Source organism: Hylaeus volcanicus, chromosome 6 (assembly GCF_026283585.1).
Source record: "Hylaeus volcanicus isolate JK05 chromosome 6, UHH_iyHylVolc1.0_haploid, whole genome shotgun sequence".
NCBI lineage: Eukaryota > Metazoa > Arthropoda > Insecta > Hymenoptera > Colletidae > Hylaeus > Hylaeus volcanicus.
The window spans coordinates 25,466,973-25,486,573 of NC_071981.1; the positions used below are offsets into that span (position 1 = coordinate 25,466,973).

The 19,601-nt window shown below is 41.9% G+C and overlaps 2 protein-coding genes across 7 annotated transcripts in view; one reads left to right on the top strand and one right to left on the bottom strand.

Moving 5' to 3' along the window:
- LOC128878811 (intermembrane lipid transfer protein VPS13C-like) overlaps positions 1-1,975 on the top strand; it is a 15,160-nt gene extending 13,185 nt beyond the window's left edge. The window contains exons 47-52 of the mRNA XM_054127347.1: positions 42-159; positions 229-352; positions 416-482; positions 545-690; positions 763-889; positions 964-1,975. Of these exons, the coding sequence (XP_053983322.1) occupies positions 42-159; positions 229-352; positions 416-482; positions 545-690; positions 763-889; positions 964-1,104 (723 nt within the window). The 3' untranslated portion in view covers positions 1,105-1,975. The remainder of the gene's footprint in view (positions 1-41; positions 160-228; positions 353-415; positions 483-544; positions 691-762; positions 890-963) is intronic.
- Positions 1,437-19,048, bottom strand: LOC128878812 (trithorax group protein osa). Of its 6 annotated transcripts, none has more exons than XM_054127348.1 (21): positions 17,895-19,047; positions 17,608-17,730; positions 17,292-17,498; positions 16,764-16,823; positions 13,225-13,357; positions 13,004-13,099; positions 12,573-12,898; positions 12,111-12,504; positions 11,909-12,034; positions 11,652-11,833; positions 11,419-11,460; positions 10,497-10,694; positions 9,538-9,757; positions 9,288-9,464; positions 8,733-8,843; positions 7,881-8,040; positions 7,553-7,811; positions 7,296-7,461; positions 6,890-7,200; positions 6,569-6,808; positions 1,437-6,491 (listed from the first exon to the last, which is right to left on the bottom strand). In XM_054127348.1, exons 1-21 carry the CDS (start codon positions 18,732-18,734, stop codon positions 4,527-4,529), a joined length of 6,336 nt encoding a protein of 2,111 aa, XP_053983323.1. In that variant the 5' UTR covers positions 18,735-19,047; the 3' UTR covers positions 1,437-4,526. The 6 variants fall into 6 exon arrangements, with proteins under 6 accessions (XP_053983323.1, XP_053983324.1, XP_053983326.1 ...); XM_054127349.1 differs by having other exon boundaries at positions 10,506-10,694; positions 17,895-19,046; XM_054127351.1 differs by lacking the exon at positions 11,419-11,460 and having other exon boundaries at positions 17,895-19,048.
- Positions 19,049-19,601: the final 553 nt, after the last annotated feature.

Genomic DNA, 19,601 nt, shown 5'->3' on the forward strand with positions numbered 1-19,601 from the left:
TTTATAACGAACTCGAATAAGTGGGAAAAGTTTTGTTTCAGATAAAGGAGCCATGTTTTCAAAATAAGGATGTACCTCCTATGAATGCTTCGATTCGTACCTCGTTTTCTACAGAAATTGAATTAGAGACGTGCAGCTTGGTAACTGCATTTATAAATAGTGAGTACAAGAAAACAATCGTATTTTAATCGAAGCCCAAACATTTGTACTCGATGTTGAAACTTCTAGGTATTCAACAAGAAGAGTTAAAATATTTCTTCAAGACGTTGGGAAAGAAAACATCAATATTTTTTAATATCGAAAGTTCCTCCCTCAAAGTTTATTCGAAAGTGATACCGGATATCATAAAAAGGTATCGCTCGAAACAGCGTTCTGTATAACTCAAATACATTTGTATTCGATCTTAATGTTTCAGGGCACAAGAAATAGGTCATAAGTTTATATCCCGGATACGCTTACCGCGTTATGTTAATCCATACAAGGTAAACTTCGCTTGTATTCTAAAAAAATACAAACATTAAGATAAACAATTTTCTGTTGGTAGGGAGTCGAGATATTCTCGGTGCATAAAGCAAGGGGAATGCATCTTCTAAGTATAATAAATAAGAATCCTTGCATCGAGACGGATACGTATTGGGCGCATACTGCGCTTTCTAACGATGGAAAACATATAGTTCTCGTGTCGTTGCAGTAAGTACATAAAAATTATATTTTCTCTCTGTGCAAGATGAACAATTTTCACGTATTCGACGATTTGCCTAGACGATTATATTTTATCGAGAAAGGATGTATCTGGGGATCTTTGAATGTTAAATGGACTCTAGAAACCCATCAATTGCTGTCACCCCCAACTGTAGTTAACAATAAACTTATTCTAAATGTAAACAAGGTATTTACTTTGCGCTAATGAAGACATAAATGTTGAGTAATGAACGGTACGTGACGAACTGATCTTACCTGCAGAACGGAGATACTTTGTCACCTGTAGCGGACTGGTATTTGGAAAGCGAGGCGACAGACATTCTGGAGTGGTTGTGTCAAAAAATAAACATAGCCATGATCCTGAACATGGAGAATAGTATATGTTCAAAGCATGTTGTGTAACTGGAATCCAAACTATAAAAAAAAAAAGAGATCATTGTATATTTAATCAGGCACAATAAATTCTCTGACGAACGCAGTACTTTTTCATTTATATTGAAAACCAATACCTAAAAAGCAACATCGTTTCCTACAAGTACAATTGTTTCATTTTCAACTTTCGTATAGTTCAGAAATCTTCTACGCCATCACAAATTTAAGATATTCAAGTATTTCATACTCTCACAATAGTTGTTTTCTTCCCTTAAGTCGCTATATCAAGTTTTGTTTTCAGAAAGTTTAGACATATATGTATGTATGTATACATATATCTGCATATTATATAGTCATTTGGATAAAGTACGTCTAGTTTATTTCATAATTTATTTACAAAAAGTCTTAGTAAATTACACTTACAGGCATCTCCACTCGAACTAAAGTAAATAATTTAAGAACTACACGTATTTAGATATCTATAGAGTAGGATACTTTGGGGCCAGGGAGAAGCTGGGATCAGGGAAAGTGTTCTGTTTAACTTATTTACCTCATCCTCTGTGTTTTATCATTTTCTTTCATCCTCCTCTCACCTAATTATCCTCAAACAAAGTCGAATCTGATCGTTTCTTTTTATCCTTTTGTTTCTTTTTCTTTTACGTACGTTATCATCGTGAGAACTGAAACACCGTTCACTCGTTTAATCTGTTTCTACAAAATGAAAAAGGAAGTACCGGCATGGAAGGTGCGTGAATGCAAATGTCGTCGACTCAACGAACGTTCAAAATTAGTGTGGTATTTTTTTTTTCTCTCTCTCTTGTTTTCTTTTCTTTACATTAGGTAAATGTATATGTAAGAAACGTCGAAATATGTGCAAAAGCTGACAATGGGGGAGGGGGGGGGGGGATAGTACTCATTAATTTCTTTTCTTTATGATAACATATGCGCTTTGAAAAGCATAAAGTTTTGAGACTATAAATACATCCCATTAAAATCGTTTAATGGCACGATCGAGAGCTTAAGATTTAAAAATTCCATGTTTTTAACCTTTTCTCTATATGTTCCATTTTTTTTTTTTTTTACATTACCATAAAACATTCTAGACCTCGTCTCTCTCCCCATTCCTCCTAGTACATCTCATCGCCCGTTTAAACCGTTATTTTATCGCTATCGTTGCTACTCGTAGATCCCCTCTTAATACGTAGTCTGACATTGTTACGTGTTCGATTTTGATCACAACGGCATTCAATTACGTTTATTCCAAAAAACAAAAAATTCTGCAGTCAGATATTACTTATATTTCGGAAATCTCCTGTGTCCGGTGAATCACAAAAAAAAAAAAACGATATCAGAAATAAAAAATAAAAACCGAAGTTCTACCAAACAAAATACGCGCAATAATTTCGATTAATTTAAACTGAAGCGTGATCGCACTCGCTGTTGAAACTTTCTTAATATTTTTGCTTAATCGCTTACGTTTTACCTGCTCTCAATCACTCTCTCTCTCTCGTAAGCTCGTATATGCGTATATTAGCGGATTGTTTATTTCACAGACACTATTCCCCACCCCTTTTTCTACCAGAACCCCCATCCTTCGTGCACGCAACCGGGGCATTCGTTCCTTCCATTTATTTCTGTTAATACACACGCAAAATGTTCATGCACGTAAAGCTGCACGCGTTCTTTTCTGTTTTGTCTTCGTATGAACAGGCCGCAAAAACAGTTGCCGCAAACTACTAGCGCCGACAAGCTGCGACACATTACATGTATAACATAAGCGACGTGTCTGCGCAAGGTAGATGCGCGGAAGACGTTCGTCGTATACACAAATCCTCCTACGCATCTACATATTATGTACAGATGCGGCATTCGCGTTACACCGTGTTACCGTTTCGCGATGCTAATCGTTTCGCGACAGCATTTTTGCGGTCTATCGTAATCGCGTTCATTTTCTCCCTCTCATTCACACGATATTCATACTTGTCGAGGCGAATCTGTAAGTTTGTCCTCCACCTGTATCTTTTTAGCTTCCTATATTCGTCTTTGCATAATTTCTTCTTTTTCTTTCGCCTACTTATTCGCCGTAGCAGTGATCATTCACGTCCTTTCCCCATGCACACATCATTTTTTCACGTTATTCTTCAATCGTTCTCTTCTCAATTTCGGTTTTATTATTTCCAACCGTTCTTTATTACGCTTTCGCACGTTCTTTCACGCTTCGACTCTCGCTCTCTCGCTCGCGATCATCGGTCTTTTCCTCTTTTCTAACAATGTCTTTCTTCAGTTCTAGTTCTGCCTGTGCTGCTAAAGTCGAGACTTTCGGTGGTCCGCTGCTTTTTCTCTTATATTTGTTAAATTTTTTTTCTTGTTCGCGAGACGGACCACCGTTTGGGGGCGCTCGCGCCGCATGATGTATTTTTTTATTCCTTTCGTTTCTTTTTTTTCCTCTGCTCGTTTTGTTACTCCTCGTGCGCGGCGCAGTTCGAATAAGATTCAATGGAAGTGTGTGTGTGTGTGTTTGTGTATGTGTGTGTGTTATCTACAAAATATCTTAATTACTCGCTAATTACAGCACAAAACATGCAAATATAAAAATTTGCATTATATTATCGTTAATATTTATATATATAATCGTCACCCCGATATTATCGTTCCGCATCGCACCATTTTAAGGTTCGTCAAACAGATTTTTTTTGTATAGTTTTGTCTCAATCGTCATCGGTATTTTTTTTTTTTATATATATATATATTATTATGCTGCTAATAATCGTTTGTTTCTTTTCCCTTTCTCATCCTCTATTCTCGACGTCTTCGTGTTTTCTCGTTTTCCCTTTCCCTTTCCCTCTCCCTCTATCGCTAACCCCACCCCTCTATATTCTCCTCCACGATTATTTCACTCGTCGTCTCGACCCTTCTTATTTTCGTCAGTTCCACCTCCTTTCCTTTTTTCATTAACTATGTAAATATCTTACACTATCGATATTATTCCAATTCACGAAGGGGGGAGAGGTACATCCGACGCGTCGCATTTAGTCGCGTCGAAGTATACCTTAACTCGCTGCTAACACCAATAATTAACTTTCTTACTTCTTCGAGTTTACTCGATATAAAACTACAACCACACGCTGCCATAGCGTTTATATATCGACACTTTGTTCCTTTTACACGCTCTACAACCAAACCCCGCGTTTTTCATCGTTTCCTCGCTCCTCTATGTGTAATTAAATTCCCTTTCTCTCGCACGCACTCTTTTCTACACCTTTCTATACGTTTCTGTCGCGCTTTCTCTCTCTTGTATTCTCTAAAGAAATAGCAGCCACCGTAATATAGCTGTCCTTTCTCATCACCTTGGGAAAAAGATCATCATTTTACACGAGGGAGGCTAAATAAACACGGCGAAACACACCCGCAGGCCCAAAAAGAAAAAAACTGAGAATACCGTCTTAACAAAGTTACGCGCCCCTGGAACACTGGAACAACACACGAGCAACGATCGCGGCCACCTGTTGATCCAGAATTTGACTCATCACCAGGGCGAGTAGCCGGGATTCGTGTTGCAATAGTAGAGTTCTGTTGTCGGGATGCCTGGCGAGATTTAGCAGGGTGCCAGCCGCGCGTCGCAGCATGTCCAAGCTGGTGCCCATCGATTCGGGATTGTCCCGCAACGCGGCCAGACCGTGTTGATTCGCAACTCCTATCGCGCTGGTCTCCGCTTGTTCGATAAACGCCACCAACAGCGCTACGCACGGTGTTTGGAGAGCGATCGTGCGCGCCACACCGCTGTCGGCTGCGGACAGGAAGTGCAGCAGATTAACGCCAAACTCGCGCAACACCTGCTCCTCGCTCCGACAAAGTAGCCTGGTCAATACGGAGCAAAGTCTCTGGAGTCGCGAGTACGGAGGCGTAGCGACCACGAGATCCACGTTGCACTCGGTCACGCAGAGTTTGCACAAAGCCTCCAGTGCCAATCTTTGCGGCGACAGGGACGAATTTGGGCCCACCGTAGGGAAGGGATCTTGACCGTGGGCGGCGGGACACACCGCCCAATGCAACAACCCGTCCAGAACCGGCCGTGATATCTCTTCCGGATGGTGACTCAGATCCATGTGGCCGGCTATGTTCGCTGCCATCACCAGTACGTTTTCTCTGATGTGATGTAGGAAATCCCACCACCATTCGCTCTCCCCCTGCAGGCTGCTGCAAGAATCCGCGAAATCTGCGTCCTCTTCTCGGTCGTAGTTGCGAGTCTTTTGCGTCCTGACCGGATGCTCGTGATGCAGCAACAGAAGCTTGCCGAGGAGGCTCAAAAACGTCACGTTCTTCGCGAACTCGGACTCGTTGCCTGGTATAAACGTGAGATTCCTTAGTATCGTGGACAGACAGACGCAACGTCGAGCCAGGCTGTCCTGAGTCTCAGTGACGAGGTACAGACTCGCTTCGTCCCTCGAATAACTCTCGTCCTCGTAATCGCTTATTCGTCTCCTCTTCAACGTTCCCGCTGGATCTCTTATTTTTAAACTTGGTCCCTCCATATTATCGTCGTCCTTTGTTATCGATTCCTGTTCCTCGATCTCAACTTTGATCACGGTTTTATCCAGCTCGACGTTGCTCGTCGCGTCGTTTAGTCCGTTCTGCGTCGGGACGAGTTCCTCGTTGCTCTTCTGTAGGTCCGCGAAGTGTTCGCCCATGTTGTTGTTCACCTTCGACTCGGTTTCGCATTCCTTCTTGAACCCGTCGTTCTTCTTCTCGAACAACTCTCTCGTGAGATCGTTCATCTCTTCCGGTTCCTTTTTGATCCTCGAAAGAACGTCGCTCAACGTTTTCGTTTTCTTCTTCTTGTCCAGTTGTTTCTTTTCGCTGGTTTCCTTCGGCTTGTCGCCCGGCTCGCTAGCTTTTTGTGAAAACTCCGGTGTCTCGAGCGCACCGGGCTCTACTTTGGTTTCGTCCTTGGAATCCGTGCATTCCACCTCTTTTTGGAGCAAAGGCGGCTTCTCGTCTCTGAGGAGACGCGCAAACGGTACCGATCCTATTTCAGACTGAAAGCAGGTTACTATGTACTTGGTGGTGTTAATGTCGACTTGCCAGGGCTCGGTTTCCGACTCGCAATCCTGATGATCCCAAGTCCTCCGAGTATCCAACACGAACAGATCTTCGTCCCTTGGGACGATTTTTACAGGACGACCCCTTCTCGATAAAAATGTGTAATTCGACGTCGCGAGTAATTTGGTTCGATCCTCGGGGTCGATGGGACGAGTCACAGCGCCAAGATCGACTTCGGGACCGTCCGCAGACTGGTTCCAGTTGCGATCGTCCTCGTTCACTAACGGTGACTCGAACATGTCGGACAGAGAACGCGAGAAATGCTCTAGCAGAACGTCCAACAGCCCAGGCAAATGCGTCAACCCGAAATAACTTACCTATAGATTGGTTTGCACTAGTTAGTATTTACGTTCTATTACGCATCGCCAAGAAAGAATAAAAAATATCAACTCACAGAAGAATCGTCGAATAACAAAATATTTAGTACGTCGAGAGCCCAGCAGCTTTCAGCTAATAGCCCCGATCGTAAAGCCATCATGATGCGCCAAGCTTCTACCGGTGCCACGTCGGCTCGCGTGAGTTTCCGTCGCTTGTAAAGAAGCGGAGTCACTGCTTCCACGCTATCGGGAGGGAATGTCATTTCTCTCTTTGACGTAGGCTGTTGACTGATCATGGGATTTATCCCGAGCTGATTCTGCGAATTAGATTCGTCGATAACGGCATGAAAACGCTAAAAATTTCAAGTGTCGAGCAGAGTTAGAAATTATTAATCTACCTGATGAGTTCCAGGTGCAGGATACAGAGGGGACGGTTGATTTGTGTAACGATGATCCCACGGTGGAGGAGCATGTGCTATAGTGTTTAGAGTTGGCTGAGGCGTGGTTCTATTTGGCGGTTGACTACCCCACTGTTGACTACTAGCGATTCCTCCTGTTGGAGGCGTGGAGGAAACAGGACCAACCGGTGGCGTGGGTTGCTGCGACTGTTGCTGCTGTTGCGGCGTTTGCGACTGCGGTTGTTGAGATGGATATTGAACCCTATTGTTCGCACTACTACTATTGTACTGATTGGTTGTATTTGGCCATCCTGCAATCGCAACGTTAACGCGTGGCATGTAACATTTTCAACAAAAGGGACATGCTAAATTGGGAATTTCACTGTTAATAGAACGATCGGCTTACCTGGATACGCTGGTCGTTGTTGATTATATTGAGGATATTGTTGGTCTTTGGCAAAGTCAGGGTGACGCCTAGGCGGATTTGGACCTGGTGGTGGCGGTGGCATATTTTTGTTCGCACTTGCGCTACCTGAGTATATTTGTGTTCCTGCAGGAGCTCCGTATCCACCCTTTAACATGGATTACATTTGGCTCAGTAATACGATGAAAAATGTTAACGTATTTATTTATCGAAGAAACAAAAGAGGAAGATAACGTCACCTGTTCCTGTCTGTAGTAGTCTTGAGGGCACGAATAGGACGAAGCAGCGGAAGGCTGGGAAGGCGAAGAGGGTTGACTGGTAGCCGTTTGTTGTGGTACAGTGGCCGGATGTGCTTGCGGCGCAGATGGATAGCTGTTACTTCTCGCGTTAGGTGGTGTTCCCGCTGGGTAGCTCGCAGGTTGTTGACTACTGCTATATCTATTGTACATGTCCTGTCCGCTGGCGTTGTTTGGCGGCATGTTTCCTCCGGGATATCCTCTGTAAAGTACTCAACGTCATATTCCTCTCTTTCTACAAAACAAACCTTGCATAAGTTTTCTTTCTGACCTGTCGACGTCTGGTACGTAAGGTGAATAATGTGACCTCGGTGAATAAGGTTGATTGAACTCTCCCTGTTGAGACAACGTGTTTCCCTGAGGTCGGATGTATTGATCCTGAGGGTAGTTTTGGTAGGAACCTGTGTTCTGGTAACTGCCTTGTTGTATACCTTCAATGCGAGTAAGTTTGTTTCAAGAATGCATTGCAAAATATTTTTTAATTATTAAAACGCTTAGTATCGGAACAAGCTTTACATATTCGTAACACTTTCGACTGTAATTTCAACCCTCTCGAGTAAAAAAAAAAATGTGTACACAATACCAATAAAAATTGAACGAAACATAAAACTCACATGTGGGTTACATATATAACGAGTGTTGGTAAAATAAAAAATATTCTTTTTAGTCGTTGTGAACGAAATTTTCAAGCGTTCGAAATAAGGAAGAAACTATTTACGATAAATATGTATTTACGAAATATAAAAAAGAAAAAATAATCTTTTAATTATAAAATATACTGCAGAAAAACGAGGATATAATAATTAACGAAGGAATATTACTTGAATAGCTTTCTCACACATGTGAAAGATATAGATTGTTTTTTTCATATTCCACAAATATTGGATACGACTTAACGAAGGACATAAAAGTGCTTCACGGTACGGTCTAACAAACAGCCTGTTTATATATAATAGGTAAACAGAAATGAGGTAATCTATAATTTTTTAATTATAACACTGTCACGAATAACAACAAGAAGAAAATGATAACAGCGAGAAAACACTAACACAAGGGATATCAACGGACAGGAGATATGTGTTTTATTGTAAATCGTGAAAGGAGACAAGGAAGAGAGAAGTACCTGGGGTTCGTAGTGGACCAGGGTAGGGCGTTGCGTTCGACTTGCGAGGAAGGCGTCCCACACCGTTGTCGAACGGTTTCACGCTATTCTGCCCGCCCTGGTTCGAACCACCTGCCAGAACATCATTCTCTCAACCGCAATTCCTTTCACAAGGCTGCACGTACAACTATTACGTTGGTGAGTTTAACGTGGATTATTTTTAACGATACCTACACCAACCTAATACATTGTATCCGACGAAAGCAATGCATATCGATACACTAGAATTAATAAACGTTTTCGATTCGTCGAGTCTAAAGAGCAATCCGAGAAGCTTTCATTGTTAAACGAAAAGATGATTCGGCCTCTGTTTTATGGTCCTTAGAATACAGATAGAAACGTAATTTTCGCTAAGCGATAAAAACTGCCGAGAGTACTATCTAAAACTAACGAATTCTGAAATCGTTTATATTTCCGGATAATCGAAATGATCCAAAAAGATCAAATAAAATTATTTTTTTAGATCGTTTATAACTGATATATACTAGAGTAAAAAATAAAGTACAGGCTCTTTACCTTGATGAGGAGAAGGAGCACTACTCTGGCTCGGAGGTCTAGGAGGAGGAGGTGTATACTCTGAAGAAGGTCCTCCGGGTGTACCGCCAGTATAGCCACTCTGGTAACTTCCGTAACCATCCATGGAAGCATTACTCGATCCAGCAGCAGGGAAGGAGTCTTGTGAATTGGAAGACCCTGAAATAACGAACAACATAAATGTTGAAAAGAGTTTGAGATATCGTCATAGAAAAATAGTTTCGACACCTACCTGGTGAGGGTACAGAGGCAGTTCCCTTCGATCCTTTCTTTTTCGAACCAGCTTCGACTTGATTTATAATGGGTTGAGGATCAACACCTCCCCGATCAAAGTGACACTCGTACGCCAACAAATGCTTCGTATAGTGTTTTCGCAGCGTGTACGCTGCGCTACTGCTCGCTCCGATGCCAAGTGAACCAGCTATGTCTTTCCACGTTTTGTTCTTTGTTACCTATAGAGAATTAACGACATTTTTGCCTCGTTAGTCCTCGCGCCAAGCTTTCCAGAACAAAATCCAAACAGCAAAAATCTGCATCTCGAAAACGCAAAATAAAAAACACGTGGAAACAAATCATTACGGCGACTAATCTAAGACAAATGAAATACCGGCTTGGTAAAGTAACCAGCTCTTTCTTTTACGTCCAAATGCTTCGACTCTTGACCATGCAAGTGTGAAAAACGAAACGAACAGACAAGAGTACAATCGAAACGAATTACCGTTATTATATCGATATTAAAAGTTTATTCTTCGCTGATTATTAGAATAATTCCATATAGCACCAAGGTTTGTAGATCAGGGCGTTTTCCATACGTGTCGAATGACTACTTCAAGAAAAGACGTGTTAAGGCTTCTTTGTTTTTCCTCATACTTCATACAGTATACAAGAAAAAGGTAAGAAAGAAACACTAATAGCAAAAATAAAACAAAACAAAATAAAATAAAGGTACAATGTGAACATGCACAATTCAGCGCAAACATAAAGAAGCGTGTTCTGTAGTGTATTTTAAAGTACTTTCAACAACAGTGGATATTTAAAAATGCCAAAAAGAAACTCGGATGAAGCTCATCCGAGTTGTGAATATTTGGCATATCGATGTGTATACACAATATTTAAAAAAAAAATGTGAACACATAGAGACAATAAAAAAAACTACGTAGACACCGAGGGCTAGATGGAACTACACTGCACCTTGCATACCTCCATGAAGCCCCCCCTCTCTTTCACGTAGAGGTATAGCCGAAATAGGTCGAGGGGGTTCTTGGAGATGGTAGGACAGCTTGTAATTGGTGTTCTCCGTTCTTCCATAAAGTTAACTAATTTGTCCAGCCATGTTCTTCGATCCATCGAGTCGTCCATTTCGTACAGCTTTGCCAAGCTGTCTGACTTCTGCAATAATTATTAGTAACATCGATTAGTTTCCTCTGTGTTGCATAATAAAAAACGATTCTTCTGAAATTTGTATGTACTATCGCTAAGAACGCATGTTACACGTATACTTTTGTATTATTCTATGTTACAAACTTGAAAATGTTGTTACTTTTGTTTGAGTATATCAAGTGTTACCGTAACCCACAGTTTTCATGCAATAAATGCCGCTTTCGTGATATCTATGTTAAACAATGATCGTACATAAAAATCGCATCGAATGTATCATGCAACTAGGCGAAGCAAAGTAATGTAAAAGTTCTTTCAATGATCAAACAAATTTACAGATAAAATATTCAAAAGATTTGTCGTGTCCTGTATCTCAATGTCTACGTTTGTCAAAGTTGATGAGCAGCGAATGCATTTTGTACACGAACGTAAACGAATAAAAAACGGTATATAACGGTATATGAACTCGACGAGTATATAATTAGCAATAAAAAAATAAAAATAAAAATAAAAATAAAAGCACATGGAGAACGTACTAATACTTTATAACGTATAAATGCAAGAGCGATACATGTTTCTGTAAATATATGACATTGAAAACGTTACGATGATGTGTAAAGGATATTTGCCAAGCAAATACAAACATCGATTGGGATTAAACAAAGCTTGAAGCATTCAGTGTAAGTGATATCTTTCGCAACGGTATAATAAATACTTATAGTGAAAAAACAGTAACCTTAGATCTGTATGGGTCTTGAGGCACATGACTGTTAAAAACCTGTAAAATATATAAAATATTGAAAAATCGAAAAGACTGCAGTATAAAAACATTAACCCTGAGTTGTATATCTTTCTTAGAATTTTGACACGGATACATTAAACATGCGTATAAAAGTACAAATATACATACGAAGTAGTGAACTGTTATATCAAACTTTTAAGAATCATCCAATAAAAGAAAATACATACAGGACTAGCAGGAGTACGCGGCCAACCAGGACTGTTCATATCGGGATATTCTTCGTGTATTGAATTGATACTCGCGGCACCAGGAGATGGGACTGTACTTTGCGGTGTAGTCGGATGGCTGTGATACCCTCCTATCATTTCTTTTCGAACCTTTGGTGTAAATGCTGGATCTTCCCCAGAAGCTACGTTAATACGAATTAATGTATCTTTCCATGACAAAAGAATAACCTAATGTATTTTTAACGTTATATACTAACCAGCCGATGCATTTGATAATGTAGACTGTTGAGATCCTTCGTCTAAAGATGTTCCATCGGGACCAGTTGTTATTACAGATGTAACAGTACCACTTGAAGTGGATGTGACGTTAATAGCTGATGTACCTAGGGCAACAATATTTTTCTCAACGAATGCGCATAATTACGCACAGCACGTAAAACAAATGAATTAAACAAATACCTGAAGCAGTAGTAGTTATGCCACTGTCGTTGGAAGTTTCGGTGGTAAGGTCTGCAGAACTGTGACTGGTCGGTGTTGGCGTTGAAGTTGGATGCGAATTAGGAGTAGTGCTCGGCGGAGGCATTGGACTTCCTTCGTGATTCAGTGGCGGTGTGGCTGCAGGGGTATGTAAATGGGGCACATTGGAGCTTGTCGGAGGTGGCTGACTGCTGACATGATTAGGTGATGGTGGTGGAGGTCCCATAGAACTTGCCGGAGGTCCCATATTACCAATCACAGCCACTCCAGGGGTGCCCGGCGGTACCATACCCGTTGTACTACTACCTCCGTAAACCTGAGGTGGTCCCGGGCTAGGTGGCATTCCCGGTGGTACGCTGTTAAATCCCATTTTATGCTAAAAACAAAAAATATATCAGCATCGAATAAACTAACGAATTCTTCGAAATTATCTCGCAAGCTTACCGTGTACGGAGGATATTGCACCAAGTTATTGGGTCTATTAGGAGCCTGATATTGATTGTTCGGTGGTGGTTGCGAATTGGCTGGGGATGGATAACCTTGTGGAAATTGTACATGTGGACGCGGAGGTGGATAGGTACTTTGCGCGTGATAACCCCCAGGCTGACCGGCAGCCGTTCCACCAGCTGCATACCCCATCCCACCACCCATTGGGTTTATTCCACCAAGACTCGTCGAACCGGGTCCTGGTTGAACGACACCAGGACCAGTGTTATTCATTTTATAGCTATGCATGTGTGGCGAAGGACCCAATGGCTGCTGGTATGCTCCTGTAAATACAAACATTTTCACCGTAAATATTTTCTGTTAAAGGCATAACTTTTTCCCTTTTTCTTGTAAAATTGATTATACGTTTTATAATATATGCTATTCACCTTGGGTTGTCATAGGAGAATGGCTCATTCGTGCTGGTCCACTACCATCTGACTGGCTACTTGACGGCCGTGGAGGCATCTGAACGTTTTGTTGGCCTGCAAGAAAGGGACATACATAGCTTTGTTTAAAGGATTAAAAGAATAATTATAATTGTAATTATGATATGGTTCTATACGTCGACGCTGCACAATTAGCGCGTAATAATTCAAAATGTACAAACCAACAGCAGGGGACATCGAGCGAGAACCTGTAGATCCTGTAGGCGAAGGGGTTGGTCTCATCCCCTGTGAGTTTGGCGTTCCTGGACAAGCTGGTCCATTCGAACTATCATTACTATTTTGTCCAGACAATTCCTACAATACAAAATCGAAGAAATGTATTAGATAAATTGAAATCGAACCAAGACACAATACCCAAAATTCAAGTCAAATAGTATCGTGTTGAATAATATATCGTGCCTATGAATTTGTTCAATTTTTGTATTCGATTAGGATAATAAACAAAATCTATACTAACGTGCTGCATAACATTATTAGAATGGAATGAACGAAAAGCAACTGCGGTAAACGGCAGTGCACGGTAAAGGGTTATGTGCACAGAAGTCACTCTTGAGCAATCGCTCGATGCGTTATTTCTCGTATCATCTATCGATCAATTTCTTCGAGCGAGCGTCCCACTAATACACATGAATTGGTATATCGATAAAAGAAAAAGGATAAATCTCGGTGAAGGAACTATCCAAAAAAAAAAGGTTAATACTCGTCAAGTATACGTAAAGTTTGTCCTATACGTAACACGCTTTGGTCGCTGTCATATTTTGATCCACGAGAAAATCGAGAATAACTACACGCGGTATTCGATGTACTAATCGTACGGTGCAACATAACACGTCATATACACTGGCACATGTTTCAATATTCATTCTTTTGCATGTGCATTTGTGTATATATACACACGTAACACTTCGCACAGGTCGCCACAATGATACATTGAGAGCGAGAAGGAAAGAGGAGAGGTAAAGAAAGATAGAGGGATAGGCGAAAGATAGACAGATAAACGGATAGAGAGGGGGACGGTGAGGGAGGAAGGAAGGGAGGGAAGGAGGGAGGGAGGGAGGGAGAGGAGAGGAGAGGAGTGGAGAGGAGTGGAGAGGAGAGGAGAGGAGAGGAGAGGAGGGGAGTGGAACGAGCGAGGGAGAGGGCGACACGGGCGAAGGGAGGAACGAGAAAGAAAGAGCACATCATTACACCTACCAGACATTGGACAGTTCATCCGTACAGAAGGCGATTAGAGACTTCCTCGGATGTATCACAGAACGTATAGTATACACGGTGTTGGACACAAGGACTCTCGGCATGACGCGAGAATCGAAGGAGAGAGGCGTTACCCCGCGCACTACGACAAAACCCACGGTGAACGATTCGTATTTTCTCCGTACGATTTTCACATGTTTCACGGGGATCTCGTGTAACAACAACACACCATACTTGGATCATGGGCGGTCGTGATAGTTGGTGGTTCAGAACCACATGAAAACAGACATAATCTTGTAAAATACGCTATAGAACTGCTGCTGGTTCACCGTGTGCTTCGTTCGACCATCGCATGTTGTGTCAATAAGTCCCACAGGCACTTTCGTATCATGAGGGACAATCCTCGGGATATTCTCGGTCCAGAACGGTCACGTTCGATTGTCAGACACACGACTAGTAACAGGTTAGAATTCGGTGGGTTGATCGTCTGCGTGAGTGTACGTGGCCGAGAATAACTAAAAACGTGATTCTTTTTATCGAGTGTTCTGTGACTTCGGTTTACAGATTTCGCGTCTAGCTGCTCGTTGGAGGGCGTTCTTTCGTGGCGCGGCAAGCGTTCGGTAACCGTCGGCCGTTCTCGCCGCTCGTCGGCGAAAAGCACCCGTGTGCTCCAAAAACCCCGAGAGAGTACACGAGAGAGAAAGAGAGAGAGAGAGAAAACTGCTCTAAAGTCCAAACGCTATGGGGGTGAACTGTTTTTATTCGCTAGCAAACTAAATGGAAATATAATGTATCGATCAAATAAGATACATAAATCCTTGTTCCAATTCCTACAGATTTATATTTCTAACGATGTAACTGTTATCTATGTATTTTTTCGAAAATTAACGATTGTCGAAAGTTTACGATATTCGCATCGTGAATGGTTCGAAATATTTTACACGTATCATTTTCTATAGAAGTAACTGCATAAATAGGGCGTCATCGTATAAAAGGTTGTTTATTAGCGCGAAGCGAACGTGCGTGTTACGTAGTAAACTAAGTAGATAATAAAACAGGAGTAAATTTACGTTGATGCAAGATATCGAGGATATTATATAATAATATTTTTATCTGTCAATGCCGTAACATCGCTATCGCAACGAGACCGATTCAATGACACAATAGCCATTCTAAATTGAAGTACGTTCAACTTTTGTAAAGCATCGCGAGCATCGAAAGCACGCCTATCCAACATGCTGTAAATGGTGTAATAATCGAACGAGAATTTACCGGCACATAAAATGAATTATCTCGTAGCCGCGATGCAAAAACAGAGAAAAAGATGTATGGAATATTACACGGCCAGACGCGTGACTCTCGTTCTTTAACTTACGTAAAAGACACAACTCGTAAAATAAAAGATTTTAATCGATACGCCTAGATTCGCGACCAACAAACACGATTTATGCAGATCTGAAAAGTTACCGATTATGTACGAGAAAATAGCTCCCGTTGAACGTCATTCAAAACAATACTATTCATCGAACGTTTAAACTATTCGACACTTTTCAGCCGCGTCATGGGAATACGAGAAGTTCGATAGCATGTCGCAGAGTGACAGTTGCATGATCTAACGAACCGAATATAGCTGAACGATATAAAACGTCAGAAGTGGTGGGGAGAACTGCTTCGGATACTCTGTTTTCTCCCCACCACCGCGTCCAACGAATCGCACACTCGCTCTTGCTCGCTCCTGTACCATAGGTTACACACGGACCTCTCGCTAACCCGCCCATCTATATTGGAAGAAGCGAGAGATCGAATATACTGTGGGAGGGATGCGTGAGCGCGACACGCGTGCAACTGTGTACGTTTGGAAAGGAGACAGCCAACGGTGAGGGAGGACACACACGTACGCGCGTACACACCGAGAGAGCGAGAGAGAAGGGGAAGTCGCTAATATCTGGGGCTCCAGCGGCCGCGCAACTCGCGCCCTAATCGAACTCTACAAGTCGCTTATTCTCCATCCCCACTTCCCACACCCTGCCCCTCCTTCCGTAGGCAAACCATACTCAAGAGGTCTCCCTTTCGCTCACTCATGCTTGCTCTTTTCACGAGGGAAGTATCGAAGTACCTCCCAACCACTGTATCCAAGATCAAATGGCACTTTATGCAACGCGAAATTAGAATTGCTTAGCGATACTAGCTCTCGTTCGACGTACGCGACTTCGTCCTTTGGCTCTTTCTCGTAATTTCTAATCAACTCGAATCAATCGTCGAGTACAAATATAAAATAACAATAACACGTGCACACACGTGCATTCGTGCGCATGTGCTCCATAATTAAAATTAAAGCGTGATACGCGAAATTCGAAAGAAACGTCAGGGATCGTAATCTTTTTCCTTGCGTTGATAATTGCAAGGTAATCGTTAAGCAAGATTTCTAAGGATTCGTTAGTATCGTTTTAGAGAGTTTTCTACGATATATTTTGTTAATTCGGCATTGACATAACTAAACACTCACCCCTGAATCGATTCCTTGAGTATTTGGTGTTGTGGATCGTTGCTGTAGATTGTGAAAACTCTGTAAACAGAAAAAATAAAATTCCTTCTTTTTAGAAAATCCATTTTCGTTATGTATTCCGTACAGAATCGAAATGCTATAGAATCGATAATGTATAATGCTTATGTATACAAAGACGACCGTTTAAAAGCTGGTATACAACTATTTCTTTACAAACAAAAAGATCTCGATTTCCTTACATCTATAAATATATGTTAATTTACATTATGTTTTGTGATAAATAATACCGTTTCGAAAACTTTGTTTTACGTGCAAATAGGTAATGTAAAATAAAGCGAACAAACTGTTTTGTTTACGTGCAGAAAAAAATTTACGTACATTCACGATCAAAATAAAACGTTAATCATACGTTCGTACATTTATATCTTCTATATTCCTTGAGAATATATTCGATAAGAAGTTGGAATCAAAATGTATTTTGGAATAAACAGGGAATATATTATGTTACTTGTGACTGGCTATACTTACTTGTGATTGGCCTGTCGCTTGTGGTTGTGGAGATGCCGAAGGAGGTGGTGCTGGAGATTGAGAAAGTGCACGTTGCGGTGACTGACTGGAAGGATTAGCTTGATTGGTTGGGGGTGGTGGTGGATTTGGTGGTCCACCTTGATTCCAACCCCTCTGTTCTGTATATAGACTGGAAGGATGGCTGGTTTGCGTAGTATAAGAGTTTAGCTAGAACATGCGACAATTGAATTAACATTAATTATAACCTTATCAAAAAATTTATCCATAATTACTATATGATCTGATAAATTTGCAAAAATGCATTATGTAAATGTACCTGATGGTGACTATACGGTGCATGTGGTCTCGTAGGAGAAGAATAACGTTGTGTATATTGTTGATATGGCATAGGAGTCGGAGAACTTGGTCCTCCGGGTCCTGCATGTAGTCTCGGGGATCCCTGTTTATCGTGCAACATATGCAAATATGAGATAATAAATAAACATACATAGCCTATCAAAAACAAAATATTAAAGTAAGGTCCAAGTAAAAATTTAGCTTGTTTTGCTTTTGAAAATGTATGTAATGTATTTTACGTAAGAAGGAATATCGTTAGAAAAGTACCGTCTGTGGAGGCCGTTGACCAGGTTGTGGATAAACTGGAGGAACGACCGGAGGTCGCTGAATGGGCCAAGGTTGTTGATACGGCTCTGGCCCCATTCCAGGATAGTTTCCATGAAACCGATGCACAGGCGTGGAGGCCTGAAGCAACTGATTCAACGTCGGGGTTGGACCGGTAGCTTGGGATATACTTTGTCCCGATAGAAACCTGGGCTGCCCCGTGAAACTGCTCGGTGTAGCCCCTACGTATGCCAATCGCGATTCAATCTTGGAAGCTGCATAATGCTCTTCCATTTCTGCCCGATGAACTCTTTCACTTTCATGTATTAAGTGTTTACTATGATAGTCCAACTGTTTCCCTGGGAAATCTCCATGCTTTCCCACGTACTCTGGTATCTGCTTGCCCGGATAATCGGTCAACGACTTGGAGGGAAACTCGTTCGATTTGTTGGTATACTCGTCGGAGTAATCGCGAATAACGTTCGGCGTAAACGGATGTCCGGGATGGTTCGGATGCCCGGGCGCGTCGAGAGGCTCCTGCTTGCCGATAGATTCTTGAGGCGCCTGACCAGCCTCTCTGGGTGATTTTACTTCACCGGCAGTGTGTCCACCAATGTCCTCGCGGTATTGACTCATCTCGAAACCCGTGTCCCCGCCGCGATTCACATATTTAAGCAGCTGGGCCGCGCCCCGGGGCACTTTATCACCCGGCTCTGGATCCAGCTGCTGCTTCGTGTTAACACTCGCACTATTCCCACCAACTTGCGGACGTTTCTGTGCGCATTTCACGGACTCGTTCAGCTTCACATCGTTTTGTTGGCTCTCGGCTTGCGTCGCAGCCATGTTCTCCTCTCCTCACGGAGCCATCGTCGTCTCATAAACTGGCCAATCGCGGGACCTCGTGTGTCTCGCGTACTATGTGCTCGAAATCGAAATCCTTTCCTGTTGAATCTCTCCTATCGTACTCAACACTTTCCACCACATCCTCAGTCAGACCAGCGAGCACTAAGCACCGTACCAACAATTTTCGCTTCCTGCCGTTTTCAAAGTAGAAGGAACCAAAAAAAAAACTCATACGCGAACGTCAAAAGCAGCGTCGCACGTATTACGCCATCTTGCGGCTTTCCCGTGAACCGTCCAACCTTAAACGCGCATTTACAATCGGCGACGCTTCTTCCAAGGAATATTCATGATTACTACCCCCCACACCCCACTCTTCTCCATTTCACTGCCCGCCATTTCGATAAAACTTTGCAATTTTACGATTGTTCTTCGATAAGTCTTGCTCTCGTCGAATATCGTTCCAAGCGAAATACAACCAAGGTTGTCTTTACGTGGAAACTTTTCGCGAGAGATACCTCGAGAAGCGAAAAATAATTAAAAAATTAATAATAAAGAAAACGCAGTTGCGATGTTCGAATGTAGGTTTCCATGTAAGCTAAAAAACTTGTCGACGAACTTTCTAGTTTGAAAGCAAGGACAGCTTCGAATCGACTCGTCAGAGTAATATTTTTATGTAATATGTTGCTTTATGTTATTTGATACGCGTTACTTTAAACTTAAAAACTCTGATTTTATGTATATTTAATTCGTATAATTTGCCCCTCGAATGGGTAACACTTCTATTAGAAATTGCATCGGGGAGCTGGCAAATCTAGTGGCGGCCTTGCGTACAATACCACGTATCATGGAAACTCACCGACGCATATA